We start from the raw sequence: 14,225 nt of genomic DNA on the forward strand, positions 1-14,225 counted from the left end.
ATTTCAAAAGATTCGAAGCCTCAAATCTCATGACAAAACCAGCGTCCATCAGTTATCACTGGTAACCTGTGAACACTACTTAGTGTACACTAACGAATACATTAACTTGTGCACACTGGCTGAAAATCATAAACCAGCCAATCAGGAAGGAACATGTCATTTTGAGAGTGCATTTGTCATTTTTGTATAGAGAACAAGCAGAATAAGCCTGTACTGGCGTTTCATTCACTGCCTGTTTAGCAATGCTAATGCTCTGTTTGGACGGGAGCTTACAGAGACAGATAGTAAGGCTGTTGAGAGCGAGCGGCTGGGGTCAGAGGTCAGACGAGGCGAGCTGTGAGGTTTCAGCTCAGGGAATGAGTCTGGAATCGAACCAAAGCCTGATCACACTGAGAGCAGAAGCAGAGGAACTGCTGTAGACACAAGGTCACGTTCATTATCACGGCCCACGGTCTGCTCATCTGTCTGGAGCTCTCCATCAGCAGATCACTTCAGTGTGATTCACTGCCACGACAACACCTGCATCTGGACCAATAACAGACACTGAGGAAATAATAATGATGATGGGGAATATATATGAACAAAGTGCATAAATGATAAAAAAAAAAAAATAAATAAAAAAAAAATATGCAAAAGTAGTTTATAATCAAATAAAATACAATAAAAACATGCAAATCAAGTGAACAAGTAACAAAAACAACTTTTACATAAGGTAAAAATAAAATAAAAATATGCAAATGGAGTGAATAAGAAAGCAAAATAAAAATATGCAAATGGAGTGAATAAGAAAGCAAAATAAAAATATGCAAATTGAGGGAATAAAGTAAGATCAAATAAAATAAAAACATACAAATGGAGTGCTTAAGTCATAAAATAAAATATATGCAAATGGGGAAAAGTAAAAAAAATAAATAATAATTTGCAAATAGAATGAACAATGAAATAAAAACTATGCAGAAGTAGTAAAAGTAATAAAATAAAATACAATAAAAACATGCTAAATTAATTGAACAAGTAACAAAAAAAAAAACTTTTTAAAATTTTAAGTGAAAAAATAAAATATAAATATGCAAACAGACTGAATGGGATTAAATACAAAAGGAGTGAAAGTAATAAAAATAGAATACGCAAATGGAAAGAACAAGTAATAAAATAACAAATATGCAAATTGGGTGAACAAGCAATGAAATTAAATTATATAAAAAACATGCAAATGCCGTAAATAGAATAAGATCAAATTAAAATATTTTATTACTCAAATCAAAATGAGTAATAAAATATTAAAATATGCAAATGAGAACAAGTAAAAAGTGAACCAGCAATAAATATAAATAATGCAGAAGTAGTGAATGTAATTAAATCAAGTCAACAAGTAACAAAAAAATTAAAAAGTTAAAAATGGAGTGAATTTAATGATTAAAAAAAAAAAAAAAAAAAAAAAGACAAAAGGATTGAAATAAAATAAAATATGCAAATGGAGAGAATAAATAATAAACTAAATATGCAAATAGGGTGAATGCAATAAAATACAACTAAAATATATGCAAATCGAGTGTAGTACCAAAAGTTAAGACTTTACATCAAATAAAAAAAGAAATAAAAAAAAATTACATTTATGCATTTTGCAGATGTTTCCATCTAAAGCAACTTAAATTGTGTGTTTCAGAAGGGAATTAAACCCATGACCTTGCCATCCATACCGAAATATAAAATAAAAGTGCACAACAGTCAATCATAGTTTGTTTACTCTTTTTTTGGAATGATTCAGCATTTGTTAATCATTCTGACTCATATATATATATATATATATATATATATATATATATATATATATATATATATATATATATATATATAGGGATGGCCTTTACTGTCAAAATCATTCAGAAAGCAAATGCTTTTCTTTTTCAACTATAAAAATCCCAAGTGTTTTCTTCTAAGAGACAGCCTTCGGGTTTGCGTTGATCTGTGTTCATTCTAATTAGATTTATACAAAAATAACACACAAAGTGTACAGTTTAAGTGCTCATACAGATCATGTGTGATTGTGTATTTGTCTCAGTAGTTCTGGAGAGTCACGACTCCTCATGAAATCAAGAACTGAACAAATGAACACAGAGAGGAATAAAGCAAACGTGTGGCTGCATATTTTACATTCACTCATGCTGCCGAATACAAATAACACTCATCTCATCTCAGACGCAGCACAAAACACAATAACATCACCATACGCACATAAATCAACTGTGCCAAAGTTCATATTTGTATTCAGCTCGTTTTCAGAAGCTGAAACACACAATCCAGCGCAAACACACACACAATAATGTGATGAAACACCAAGTATTAAAATGAAATTAAATATTATATAAATATCAAACACTGCAGTGCTGGTACAGGTGGGGTGTTTGGGAGTCCATTTCACTGAGAGAGTGTGTGTGTGTGTGTGTGTGTGTGTGTGTGTGTGTGTGTGTGTGTGTGTGTGTGTGTGTGTGTGTGTGTGTGTGTGTGTGTGTCAGTTCTCCGGTCAATGTACCCCCCATTTCCGCTGCCATGGAAACACCCTCATCTCAACGAACGATCGCTTTCATCCTGATCACACACTTACATGAGGAAAACATGTGATTGTGTACAGGACACACAAACTACATCTCCTGTCCGGAGACAGAAAACATCAGATTCCTAAACTAATTATCATCCTTGTTCATTATTTTGTGTCTGTAAACAAGCTCTGTGTATGTGAATATCTTAATAACTTAAGATAATATCTTCTTTCTTAAAATGTGTTCCTTGTCTTACAGTGAACGTTTCATCGGTCCATGTTCATAAAAAAAAAACTAAAATACTGAAATTTACTCTGAAATCCATCAAATTACAGAAGTAAAATGGGCTGCCAATGGAATTTCATGTTGACTTTCATACTGAAAACATTTTAATGTCATCATGACCAAATCAATCAAGTGAAGAAGCTCTACTTGAACTGAAGCCAAACTTGAGCTAATATTTAAAGACGTTCAAGAAGGAGTTTTCTCACAGCATGGTTAAATTAGTAGCCAAGACGTTTTTTCATTAACCTCTTTCTAAGTAGTTACGCACAAAAAAAAAAAAACATCATTCCAAACCCAGAAATGAGTCTTTTAATCACAATATGCACTAAATGTATGTTCTTCACTAGCCAGGGTGATTGTCTTTAACTAAAACTGAAACTAAAACCATAAAAACATGATAACGCTTTACAATAAGGTCCCATTAATTAACAAATTTACTAACAATGAGCAATACTTTTGTTACAGTATCGATTAATCTTTGTTAATGTTAGTTAATAAAAATACAATTCATTGTTAGTTCATGTTTGCTCAGGTCCTTTAAGTAATATTAACACATAAAACTTTTGATTTTAATATAATTTACATTTTAATTCACATTTATTTGTATAGCGCTACATATACATATCGTTTCAAAGCAGGGAGTGCATGTCAACATTACAATTTAGAGAATGCAGTTAGCTAATAATGTAATAATTTAGGCAATTAATTTACAATTATACAAATGATTTTATAATTGTAACAAATGATTAATAATGTATTAGAAAATGTTGAATTTAACAAGATTAACAAATGATTTACAACTAATGCAGTTAACTAATGTAAACAAATGGAGCCTTATTGTAGCGTTACCATAAACATTAACTGAAATAAAAAATAAAATAAAAAATTTAAAAAAAGGTAAACATTTTATAATAGCTAGCTGCCAAAGAAACATCTCATTTTCATTTAGTTTAAGATGAAGAACTAAAATAAACAAATGCTGTCAATTAATCGCTTCTAACATAAAAGCTTGGGTAACACGTTACACGTGTTACATGTATTTACTATAGTAATAACTATAAATTATGCATAATTACAAGCAACTAACCCTAATCCTACCCTAACCCTATAGGGTAACACTTTATTTTATAGTGTCCTTGTTACTTAAGTTACATGTACTTACTATGGCAAATTATGCATAATTACATGCAACTAACCCTAAACCAAACCCTAACCCTAATTATATACTAAGAACATGTTGTTAATTTCTACTACTCAATACTTAAATGTATTATTACACTGTTACAAGAGCACTTTATAATAAAGTGTAACCCCCTATAGTAAGTATATGTAGTTAATTACTATTACTCAGAACTTAAATATATAATTACACTGTAACGGGGACACACACTATATATTTTTACAAACTTTTATGTTGGATGTAATTAACCACGATTAATCGGTTTGACAACACTAAAATAAAACAATAAAGTAAAACTGATATAAAAATGAATGCAAACTATACAGACATATTTAACAAAAACAAATAAAAATACAAAAACATAAAATTACTAAAACTTTAGCGAAAAATTTAATTTGAAACATTCGAAATATTAATAAATATTATATGTACATAAAACTGCTATTCCTTTCTTCGATTTCTAAGATAAACGTTTCAAACGGTAACATGCTGAATTGTCACATTTGATTGTGTCGAGTTAATTATTTTGCAATTTTAATTTTGCTATGTCATTGCAGTCCTATCGAAGTGATGGTGGATGTACAGAAACCAGTTTAACTTCATTTTTCACAATGGTAGTGGAAAGTCAATGAGTGCACTGAATCATGGGATAGAATGTTTTGAAAAAGCTTACAGTATTCAAAATTAAAATGGATTACTTACAGTTGACTCTGATTAAACATGTTAACGTTGCATTTTTTACATTAGTTATAGTATAAAACAATACACAACTTCAAAGCAAGTGAGCTCCAGCTGCTCCACTGACCTTTTATACACAATTTTAAGGTCCCTCCACTCCAGGAAGCTGCACATCTTGGGCTTGCGGGCCAGAACCGTTTGCACCAGCTCCCGCGTGATTTTCTTCTTCTCCTTGTCGGATAGAGGAACGTACCATTTTTGCAGACGGAGCTTCCCCTGTCTGCTGAACAACAGCATGAACTGCATCTGATGGGAAAAGAGACGGAAGTGAGATGTGCCAAGACCAAACGTATTCTGTCCGACGGTAAATAAGAGCCTAGTAACTGTCATGTAAATAATAAATTAGAATCATATTAATTAAAGGGTTAGTTCACCCAAAAATGAAAATTCTGTCATTAATTACTCACCCTCATGTCGTTCCACACCCATAGGACATTCATTCATCTTCTTTTAATGAAATCTGAGTGATTTCTGTCCCTCCATTGACAGCTACGCAACTACCACATTTTCAAGCCCCAGAAGAAAGGTAGCTTAGTAGTCCAGTGGTTAAACCTCAATTTTATGAAGCGACGTGAGTGCGTTGTTTGCGCAAAAACACAATTTACAACTATATTTACAAAATATTAATCTCCAACGCGCGTTCACGAGAGCACCACGACGCATGCGTGTTGTGTTGACGCGAGAGCAAACGTTGTTGCGTGAACGCGCGTTGGAAAGTTGTAGTTGCGTAGGCTGTCAATGGAGGGACAGAAAGCGCTCAGATTTCATTAAAAACATCTTCATAGTGTTTCGAAGATGAACAAACGTCTCATGTGTTTGAAATTACACGAAGGTGATTAATTAATGACAGAATTTTAATTTTTCGGTGAACTATCCCTTTAATATAGCATCAAATCATGACAACAATAACCGCATCTGATATATCCATTCTGCATTTTTTTTTAAAAAACGTATCAAAGGCACATATTTAAAAATATATAAATTTTTCATATTTTCCAATTCATATAATAGCTTACATTATTATTATTATTATTATATATGATAGCTTATCATTATAACCAAACTCAATTTCTGTGTTTAACTTTACTGGTCTAGTTCATTTGCATAGAGATATAAATTAATTCAAAGACCAAATACACAAAACTTGCGAGCAGATTTTGCGTTCTAGAGATTTGATTGCAAAGCTAATTAACGCATATGCCTAAACTAATAAGCATGTGATCAGGTATTGACACTTGAGTCACGCGAGGCGTTTACAACCTTCTTCAGACAGGAAATAATCAAATATCACGCGACATACCTTTATGAAGAGGTCCGTTTGTAAATGAGGGATGAATTCACATGAGTTCTGGATTCACAGTGATTCGCGTCTGTCTCAGCTCGAGTCTTGTGTACAATAGATGCTAAAGGCGTCAGCTGACTTCTCGTTACTCGTTGGACGGAGGCTTCGCTCGGGAGTTCTCATTGGTGCGAAAAATACCGTTATTCCGCCCTAATCAGGAGCGCCGGCATTTGATTGGCTGATACGTGCGCCAGTCAACGCTTGAGTCACACTTACACTCAGTGTTGTTGGAAGGGTGATTGTCAAACGATTTAAAGGTGGGCAGGTTTTAAAAAGGGAATAAACGTCAGAGGATCACATTTAGTGTCAGATTTAAAAGCGTTTGTTCAGCCTGTACCTTTTGTCATTCACATAATTATTTTTATTGGCACTTATGAAGATGACACATTATAGGCTCTCAGTTGTGACTGATAATGCACAAACACAAAATGTAGGCTGCTCTATTAATTTTGTGCATTCTTGTATAGGCCTACTGCGAATATTGTGTCCTTTATATATTACATACAGTATATTATAGGTATATATTACATTGCTGTGCAACATGTAACTTTTTTTATATTTTATATGAAAGATTTAACTACGTTGTCAGGGCAAGAGTATTTTTCAAAAATATATATTTAAATAAAATATGAAATAAAAGCACACTTGACAATTAAGCCCTTTCTGATGTGTCAGGTTGGGGCAAGTTGTCACATGCGTTTCAAGTGTTACAATTATATGTTGACAAAGTGATTTGGACATGAACGACGCTCTTTTATATTGCAAGTTAGTCAATCATTTATTTAAAAAAAAAAAAAAAAAAAAACCCAGACTGTTTATGTTACGTCATTACTGTTGTTACAACGCCACCAAGTGACAATTGTCGCTATTGACCCTTCTCACAGATTGTGATCACCCATTTACACTGTAACCATCACAAATCTAATAAATATCGTTTTTTATCATGTATAACACTATTATAGTGTTATATTACGGTTAAAAAAAAAATAAATAAAATTATCTTTTGGGACAGCACATTAGCTCCAAATATATATCATTTGAAATACTGTAATAACTCAAATGTCACAGTGTAAGGACAAAGACAAGGGTTTTAAAAACGAAACCTCTTTATTCATTATTTACAAGTCTAAAAGTTGATCATTTAACTCCAGCCGTCAGGCGCACTTGTCCCGGAGCGCGCGCACGGCGGCGTTGTGGAGCTCTCGCTGCGTGATGACGCGCCGCCGGTTGAACTTGGAGAGGCGCGCGGCCTCGGTGCCCACCTGCGCGTGCACATCGGCCAGGTGCCGCATCAAAAAGGCGGCGTCACTCACGTCAATAGACAGCTCCTTTATTTAAAAAAAAAAAAAAAAAAAGTTAAAAAGCAATGTCAATAGTTGGTTCCTTCTATCATAAAACTAAGCACTTACTATTAAATGTGAAACTATTAAAGGCTTGTTCAAAAGACGAACTGAAGTATTGCGGGTTTTGGAACAACGAGGGTGAGTAATTAGTGACAATTTAATTACTCACCCTCATGTCATTCCAAACCCAAAAGACTTTTGTTCATCTTCGGAACACAAATCATCTTTTTAAATGAAATCTGAGAGATTTTCGGTCTCTTCATTGACAGTCTACGCAACTACCACTATTCAAGCCCCAGAAAGGTAGTAAAAACATCATTAAAGTAATCCATGTGACTCCAGCAGTTTAACCACAATTTATGAAGCGACGCGAATGCTTTGTTTGCACAAAAAAAAAAAAAACAAAAAAAAAAAAACACCTTTTTACTTATTAACCTCCAAAGCGCGCTCACGCTGCTCTGGCGTCAACAAGCATGTGTCGTTGTGCTCTCGTGAACACGTGAGGGTGAGTAACGACAGAACTTTTTTTTGGGTGAACCATCCCTTTAATATCAGTTCATTAATCGTTAATATGAGAATTAAAAGGTTTGTTCATGTCATGTCTATTTATGCTCGTTATTTTTAAATCAAGTGCTTGACATGTGGAAATCTAGTTGCATAAATATTTGCGAATGAAACGGTTTGCAGCTTATGCGAGTCCAACTTTAGGATCTTCGGAAAATTTTTTTGCTTTTACACACCTTCTCAATCTTGTAGATGTAGGCAGAGTATTTCTTGATGCTCTGCTTGCGTGTCCAGCTTGTTTTAACGGACTTCTTCAAGGATTTCAGCCTCCTGTCAGGTGATGTTTTCATGATTGACGCTGTTCAAGCCGCATTCACAGAACCGGAAGTGAAGCTGTTAAATGAACAGTCAGATCACCGGAACTATTTATTGCGTCTCTGCTCGTCTCAGCACAGGTGAAACATTTCAGTCTTAATTAAAGCTTCCTTCCCTAATTAAGACACTCAGTCAAAGGTCTGATAACAATGCCATTGCGATAGTAAATATAAATAAATAAATAAAGGTTGATTCCGTGATTAAATAAATTACTTAATATTAAAAAAAAAAAAAAAAAGATCTGAATTCATTTAGATTTTTTTAAAGTTACAACTTAGAATGTGTTAAGGTTTGGGAATTAAAAATATATAAAATATATAAAAGGCTTAATTATTATTCATAATTTCTCTTTTTTACCCCTATATTCGTGTTAGATTCATGATCTGTGCATTTGATAAATAAACTTTTGATATTTCTGTTTGGACTCTTCATTGTTCTAATCATGTAAACACAGTTTAAGAGACAGTTTCACAATGAAACAACTGAGAACTCAATGAAGTTTCCTCTGAGCAATGAATTTTCCTCGGGGACCGAGAGAAGTCGTCACGCACAGGCAGATCAGGACTATTATTGGATGTATGGAGTCCAGTGGATTACAGTAATCCAGAGCTGAACACTGCTGCTCATATAGTGCACTATACAGATCTGCTCGTCAAGATGGACACGAGGATCTTCACTGTGTTTCTGCTGCTGTTCACTCAAGGTACAAAGTGTTTGTGTGACTGTGTGTGTGTGTGTGTGTTAACAGACCCAACAAATATGTGTTCTAACATTGTGCTAATGTTCACATTATATCATATTAAGTTATGAAAAAGTTATTTCTGAATGTTTTTAATCTGGGTAGATTCACAATCTGCGTGTTTGTGTCCCTCTGAGTCTGTTTCCAGGATCTTGACTGTTATGTATTTGGACTATAGCAGTTCTTCATCCAAAGTTTTCAGTAACTACATGTATATAGTCAATTGATTTTAGCAATTAGGCCACAATCACCAATGATTTTACCTGTGGATGAAGATAAAAAGTTTAAATGAATGAAATAAAAGTGTGCAGAATGACTCATTTATGGGAAGTGAAATTTAAGCGCTTTACCTTAATGATCCTTCAAAAAAAAAACAAAAAAAAAAACAGACAGACAGATAGATAGATGATAGATAGATACAGACAGATAGAACGACAGATAGATAGAACGACAGACAGACAGATAGATAGATACAGACAGATAGATAGATAGATAGAGACAGATAGACAGACTGACAGATAGATAGATACAGACAGATAGATAGAACGACAGATAGATGGTAGATAGACAGATAGAATGACAGACAGATAGACAGTCAGATAGATAGATAGATAGATAGATACAGACAGATAGATAGATAGATACAGACAGATAGATAGAGATAGATAGATAGATAGATACAGACACAGACAGACTGACAGATAGATAGATAGATAGATACAGACAGATAGATAGAGATAGATAGATAGAGATAGATAGATAGATAGATAGAGACATAGATAGATAGAGACAGATAGACAGACTGACAGATAGATAGATAGATAGATAGATAGATAGATAGATACAGACAGATAGATACAGATAGATAGAGATAGATAGATAGATAGATAGATAGAGACAGATAGATAGAGATAGATAGATAGATAGATAGATAGAGACAGACAGACTGACATAGATAGATACAGACAGATAGATAGATACAGACAGATAGATAGATAGATAGATAGATAGATAGAGACATAGACAGACTGACATAGATAAATAGATACAGACAGATAGATAGATAGATACAGACAGATAGATAGATAGATAGAGATACAGACAGATAGATAGATAGATAGATAGAGACAGATAGACAGACTGACAGATAGATAGATAGATAGATAGATAGATAGATAGATACAGATAGATAGAGATAGATAGATAGATAGATAGATAGATAGATAGATAGAGACATAGATAGACTGACAGATAGATAGATAGATAGAACGACAGACAGATAGATAGATAGATAGATAGATAGATACAGACAGATAGATAGATAGATAGATAGATACAGACAGATAGATAGATAGATAGATAGATACAGACAGACAGATAGATAGATAGATAGATAGATAGATAGATAGATAGATAGGCTGACAAACAGATAAATAGAGAGATACGTAGAATGACAGATGGATAGATTTCTTCAGTAATGTATCTCTCTCTGATCTCTCACAGGTTTCATTGGTGTTTACACACAAGGGGTGAGTAAAAATGTGTGTGTGTGTGTGTGTGTGTGTGTGTGTGTGTGTGTGTGTGTGTGTGTATCTGTTCACATGTGATAGTGTGTGTGAATATTGTATGTGTGTGTGTGTCAGGAGTTAGAGATGCCATGGCCTTATGAAGAGGAGGAGGAGGAGAGTGTGAAGGAAGTGACGGAGAATCAAACGCCAGCGGGCTGCAACTGTGACTGTCAGGAGATTCGACCGACCGGAACTCCAGCCTGGACCTCCATCAGCACCACGCCGTCCACACCCATCAGCCCGTACCAGGACTGCATGCCGGGTCAGTGTCTGTGTCATGTTTTCTGGCCTCAGTTTGGGTGTTGAATGGCGAAAATGTGCAAGGTCAGGCAGCATTAATTCTCACAGGGAAGATTTGAGAAAACAGCATCTCTCGGTCCCTTCAGAAGTGCACACTAACTGATTCAGGGCGTGAAGCCAAGAGCTTTAGAGCGATTACATGAGTAACGATGCATCAGCTAAAACAGATGACACATGAACCGCCCTCTGACCTCAGTTTGACATTACCATCAAAATATTAAACGACACGGAACAAGAGAACTACATGGACGCTCTGCAGGAGGCGATGAGAGACGAGCCGAGCGAGACGCCATCAGAATGGGAAAGCAGTGACTTTGAGAGAGGGTAGAGAGTGCCAGCGGATAATCTCATGACTAATGAATGTGATGCCCAGATTACCGGGCCTGAAATAGGGCTCATCTGTCCCGCACCTTTACAAACTGCAGGAGATCCACACGTGCCAACGAACAGGACTCCTGATCTTCATTCAGGCTGGAGAAGACTTATAAAATTAGGATAATATGACATACAAATCATGCATTTGTGTTCATTTTGTTCGTATTCTGGTTAAAAATACCTCATAATAAAGTGCTGGAGGTCAAAACACGGAAACGAGTTGCATTTTGGCACTTCTGGTTGCATCATCCTGGTTTTTCCAGACCATTTATTTCCAGTTGCTTTTACTTCCTGTTCTTTTTCTATGATAGTTTGAGTGTGGGTTCCAGGAAAACGTGGATGTTGCTTGTATAATATAAATCACATTTAGCATGACGTTCTTGAGATTTTGGACACATTTTAAAGATAACCTGATGGTTTCCATGCTCCTCTTGTCCAATCAGAGTGTCCCTACCACAAACCGCTGGGATTCGAGGCCGGATCGGTGTTGGCGGAGCAGCTCACCTGTTCAAACCAGGACCAGTACATAGGCTGGTTTTCCTCCTGGACCCCGAATAAAGCCAGACTCAACAGTCAGGGGTTTGGGTAAGTGTCTCAGAAAAACCCGTCTATGTGAAAAAGAAGTGCACTTAATTCTATTAATTGTGCACTTGTAGTGTACTTCAAATCTTAAAAGTATATTTTTTAAAAACTACTTGCAGATAATATAATAATGAAATAAAAGGTCACTTATAGTAAATGTTAAGAAAGTTTCTTAACACAAGTGCACTTTGTAATAATGTCAAATGAAAAGTTTTGTTTTAAAGTACAATTTAAATCATGTTTTAATAATAATTTGTCATTTGATGTGTCGACTAAAGCACATGTAAAGTACTTGATTATAATTTAACTGTAAAGTTGTTTTTTTAAATAATCTCCAATATTTAACGAACGATTCGATGGACAGCGGCATCACAAAAGAAAATGAAAAAAAAAAAATCCCACAGGCCTCTAGGGCCGTGAGTCAAACAGGCCCAGTGAGTTTCTTTCCGATCGGGCCTCCGTTAGCCTTGTCTGATAGCTGCTCAAACTTCATGTTTTTTTGTACATGTTTTTTGAGATACATCAATGTCCTCATAGACAGGTTTTGGACGAAGACACCTCATGCCAATTTTCAAGTCAATCAGACTAACGGTGAAGTAGTTAAAGCCATTTTCATGTTTTTTCCTGTTATTGCGCCACCAAGTGGCCAGTCGCCGCGTCCTTTTTCACGCGACCACAGAATGAGCTCTTACACAGGTGTGCCAAGTTTAGTGAAAATATCTCATTTTGTTCACGAGTTATAGCAGTTTTAGTAAAAGTGGCTCCACCCACTTCGAACGTTTTGGTGGCCCTTAGAGACCGTGAATCGAAATTTCAACTTTTTTTGATAATTATTGACAATCAGACTCCAGAGAATCTCGCTGCACTGGTTTGGTTCCAATGATTCCAACGATATAAGACATTGGAAGCCTACGACTAATAGTTTAGGAGTTATGAGCCATTTCGTACGGCTGTAGCGCCCCCGTCAGGCCGACCAGGGCAAGCCTTGGTGACGTTGTAGATGGTGTGAGTACTACCAGCCCTCAAAGTTTCAAGTCTCTACGACTTACGGTTTGATCTGCCTGATCACTTTTAGGCAAGAATGCTGATCCTTGGAAAATTTAATAATTACAATAGAGTTTCAGCGCTAGGCTCTTGAACCCCTAAATATATTTAAATACGACATACACCTGATTGACCTTTGAGAGGGTCATTGATGGTGAACTCTGGACTCATTAGTGGACTGACTGTCTCCTCACTCCATCTCAGCTGTGCCTGGCTGTCCAAACTCCAGGATGCGAGTCAGTGGCTTCAGATCGACCTCCTGGAGACGAAGGTGGTCTCTGGTATCATGACTCAAGGTCGCTGTGATGCTGACGAATGGACCACCAAGTACAGCCTGCAGTACCGAACCCACGACAGCCTCAACTGGATCTATTACAAAGACCAGACCGGCAATAACAGGGTAAAAGCCTGAATAAACCAGGGTGTTCTGAGGAAAATTATACTGACCCTATACTATAGGAAAAGACCATGTTCGGATATATCATATCCGAACATGCAGAGAGTACCTTGGTACCCTTGCCCAAACAACATTTTACCACATTATTGCATAATTTATATGAAGTTTGATGATAAACCATCTGATAGGGTGCAGAAAAGAGGATTGGTCAGTAGCTCTTATGCTGGTATACTATGAACATTTAATGAGCTTGCTTGTGTTCATCCGTCAGGTGTTCTATGGAAACACAGACCGATCCTCCACGGTCCAGAACCTGCTGCGTCCACCCATCGTGACGCGGTACCTCCGGATCCTTCCTCTGGGATGGCACACACGCATCGCCATACGCCTGGAGCTGCTCATGTGCATGAACAAGTGTGTTTGATTCATGAGCATCATGGGTTAAGAACAGCTTTATGTACCACAATACTAAAGTCAAACACACTGGAAACTGTTTGAAATATTACCTTATAACCGTAGCTTCTGTATTAACAAAATTAAACAAGTAACCACTTTTGATTTAAAACAAGAGGACTGAGAGACTCTTATCAATGACTTACTGATCTGAAACTCAGCAAAGTTTGCGAAAAAAGAAGAATAGTGTTTTTATTTCTATTTATGTAATGACAACTGAATAAATTCCAAATGAATTCCTTAATTGAGTCACTGTTTATCACAGACGTAAACATTAAACATCCTGGGCTTCTTCAAAACTGTGAACGAACACAGATTCATCACCAGTTGCTTCTCACTCATCACAACAACAAAACTAAACAAATCATCTAAAGAAAATTCATGTATCTTCATTCCAGGTTAGAGAGACGCCAACCCATTCACCACACACTGAGAGACTCTATTGTCATTTCAAAAAAGC

At 35.8% G+C, this 14,225-nt stretch overlaps 2 protein-coding genes across 14 annotated transcripts in view; one reads left to right on the forward strand and one right to left on the reverse strand.

The window, feature by feature from the left end:
* LOC127504873 (AP-1 complex subunit sigma-2) overlaps positions 1–6,211 on the reverse strand; it is a 111,275-nt gene extending 105,064 nt beyond the window's left edge. For all 12 annotated transcript variants that reach the window (XR_007927494.1, XM_051880016.1, XM_051880006.1 and 9 more), the window contains exons 1-2: positions 6,044–6,211; positions 4,811–4,989 (exon numbers count right to left, since the gene is read on the reverse strand). Coding sequence is in view for 11 of the 12 variants with exons in the window: in XM_051880016.1 (XP_051735976.1) it covers positions 4,811–4,989 (179 nt within the window). In the remaining variant the exon portion in view is untranslated. The remainder of the gene's footprint in view (positions 1–4,810; positions 4,990–6,043) is intronic.
* A 1,703-nt stretch (positions 6,212–7,914) lies between these two features.
* On the forward strand, positions 7,915–14,009 carry rs1b (retinoschisin 1b). 2 transcript variants are annotated; one of them, XM_051880032.1, is made up of 7 exons: positions 7,915–7,933; positions 8,774–9,010; positions 10,550–10,575; positions 10,690–10,876; positions 11,733–11,874; positions 13,120–13,315; positions 13,584–14,009. In XM_051880032.1, exons 2-7 carry the CDS (start codon positions 8,965–8,967, stop codon positions 13,734–13,736), a joined length of 750 nt encoding a protein of 249 aa, XP_051735992.1. In that variant the 5' UTR covers positions 7,915–7,933; positions 8,774–8,964; the 3' UTR covers positions 13,737–14,009. The 2 variants fall into 2 exon arrangements, with proteins under 2 accessions (XP_051735992.1, XP_051735991.1); XM_051880031.1 differs by lacking the exon at positions 7,915–7,933 and adding an exon at positions 8,169–8,387.
* The last annotated feature ends 216 nt before the right edge of the window (positions 14,010–14,225 follow it).

Source organism: Ctenopharyngodon idella, chromosome 22 (assembly GCF_019924925.1).
Source record: "Ctenopharyngodon idella isolate HZGC_01 chromosome 22, HZGC01, whole genome shotgun sequence".
Taxonomy (NCBI): domain Eukaryota; kingdom Metazoa; phylum Chordata; class Actinopteri; order Cypriniformes; family Xenocyprididae; genus Ctenopharyngodon; species Ctenopharyngodon idella.

Bases quoted from the DNA above. Each gene is read 5' to 3' on its own strand.
- rs1b (XM_051880032.1), top strand. From the start codon at position 8,965: ATGGACACGAGGATCTTCACTGTGTTTCTGCTGCTGTTCACTCAAG. The intron at 9,011-10,549 runs GTACAAAGTGTT...GATCTCTCACAG, and splicing joins TCTGCTGCTGTTCACTCAAG to GTTTCATTGGTGTTTACACA. The intron at 10,576-10,689 runs GTGAGTAAAAAT...TGTGTGTGTCAG, and splicing joins TTGGTGTTTACACACAAGGG to GAGTTAGAGATGCCATGGCC.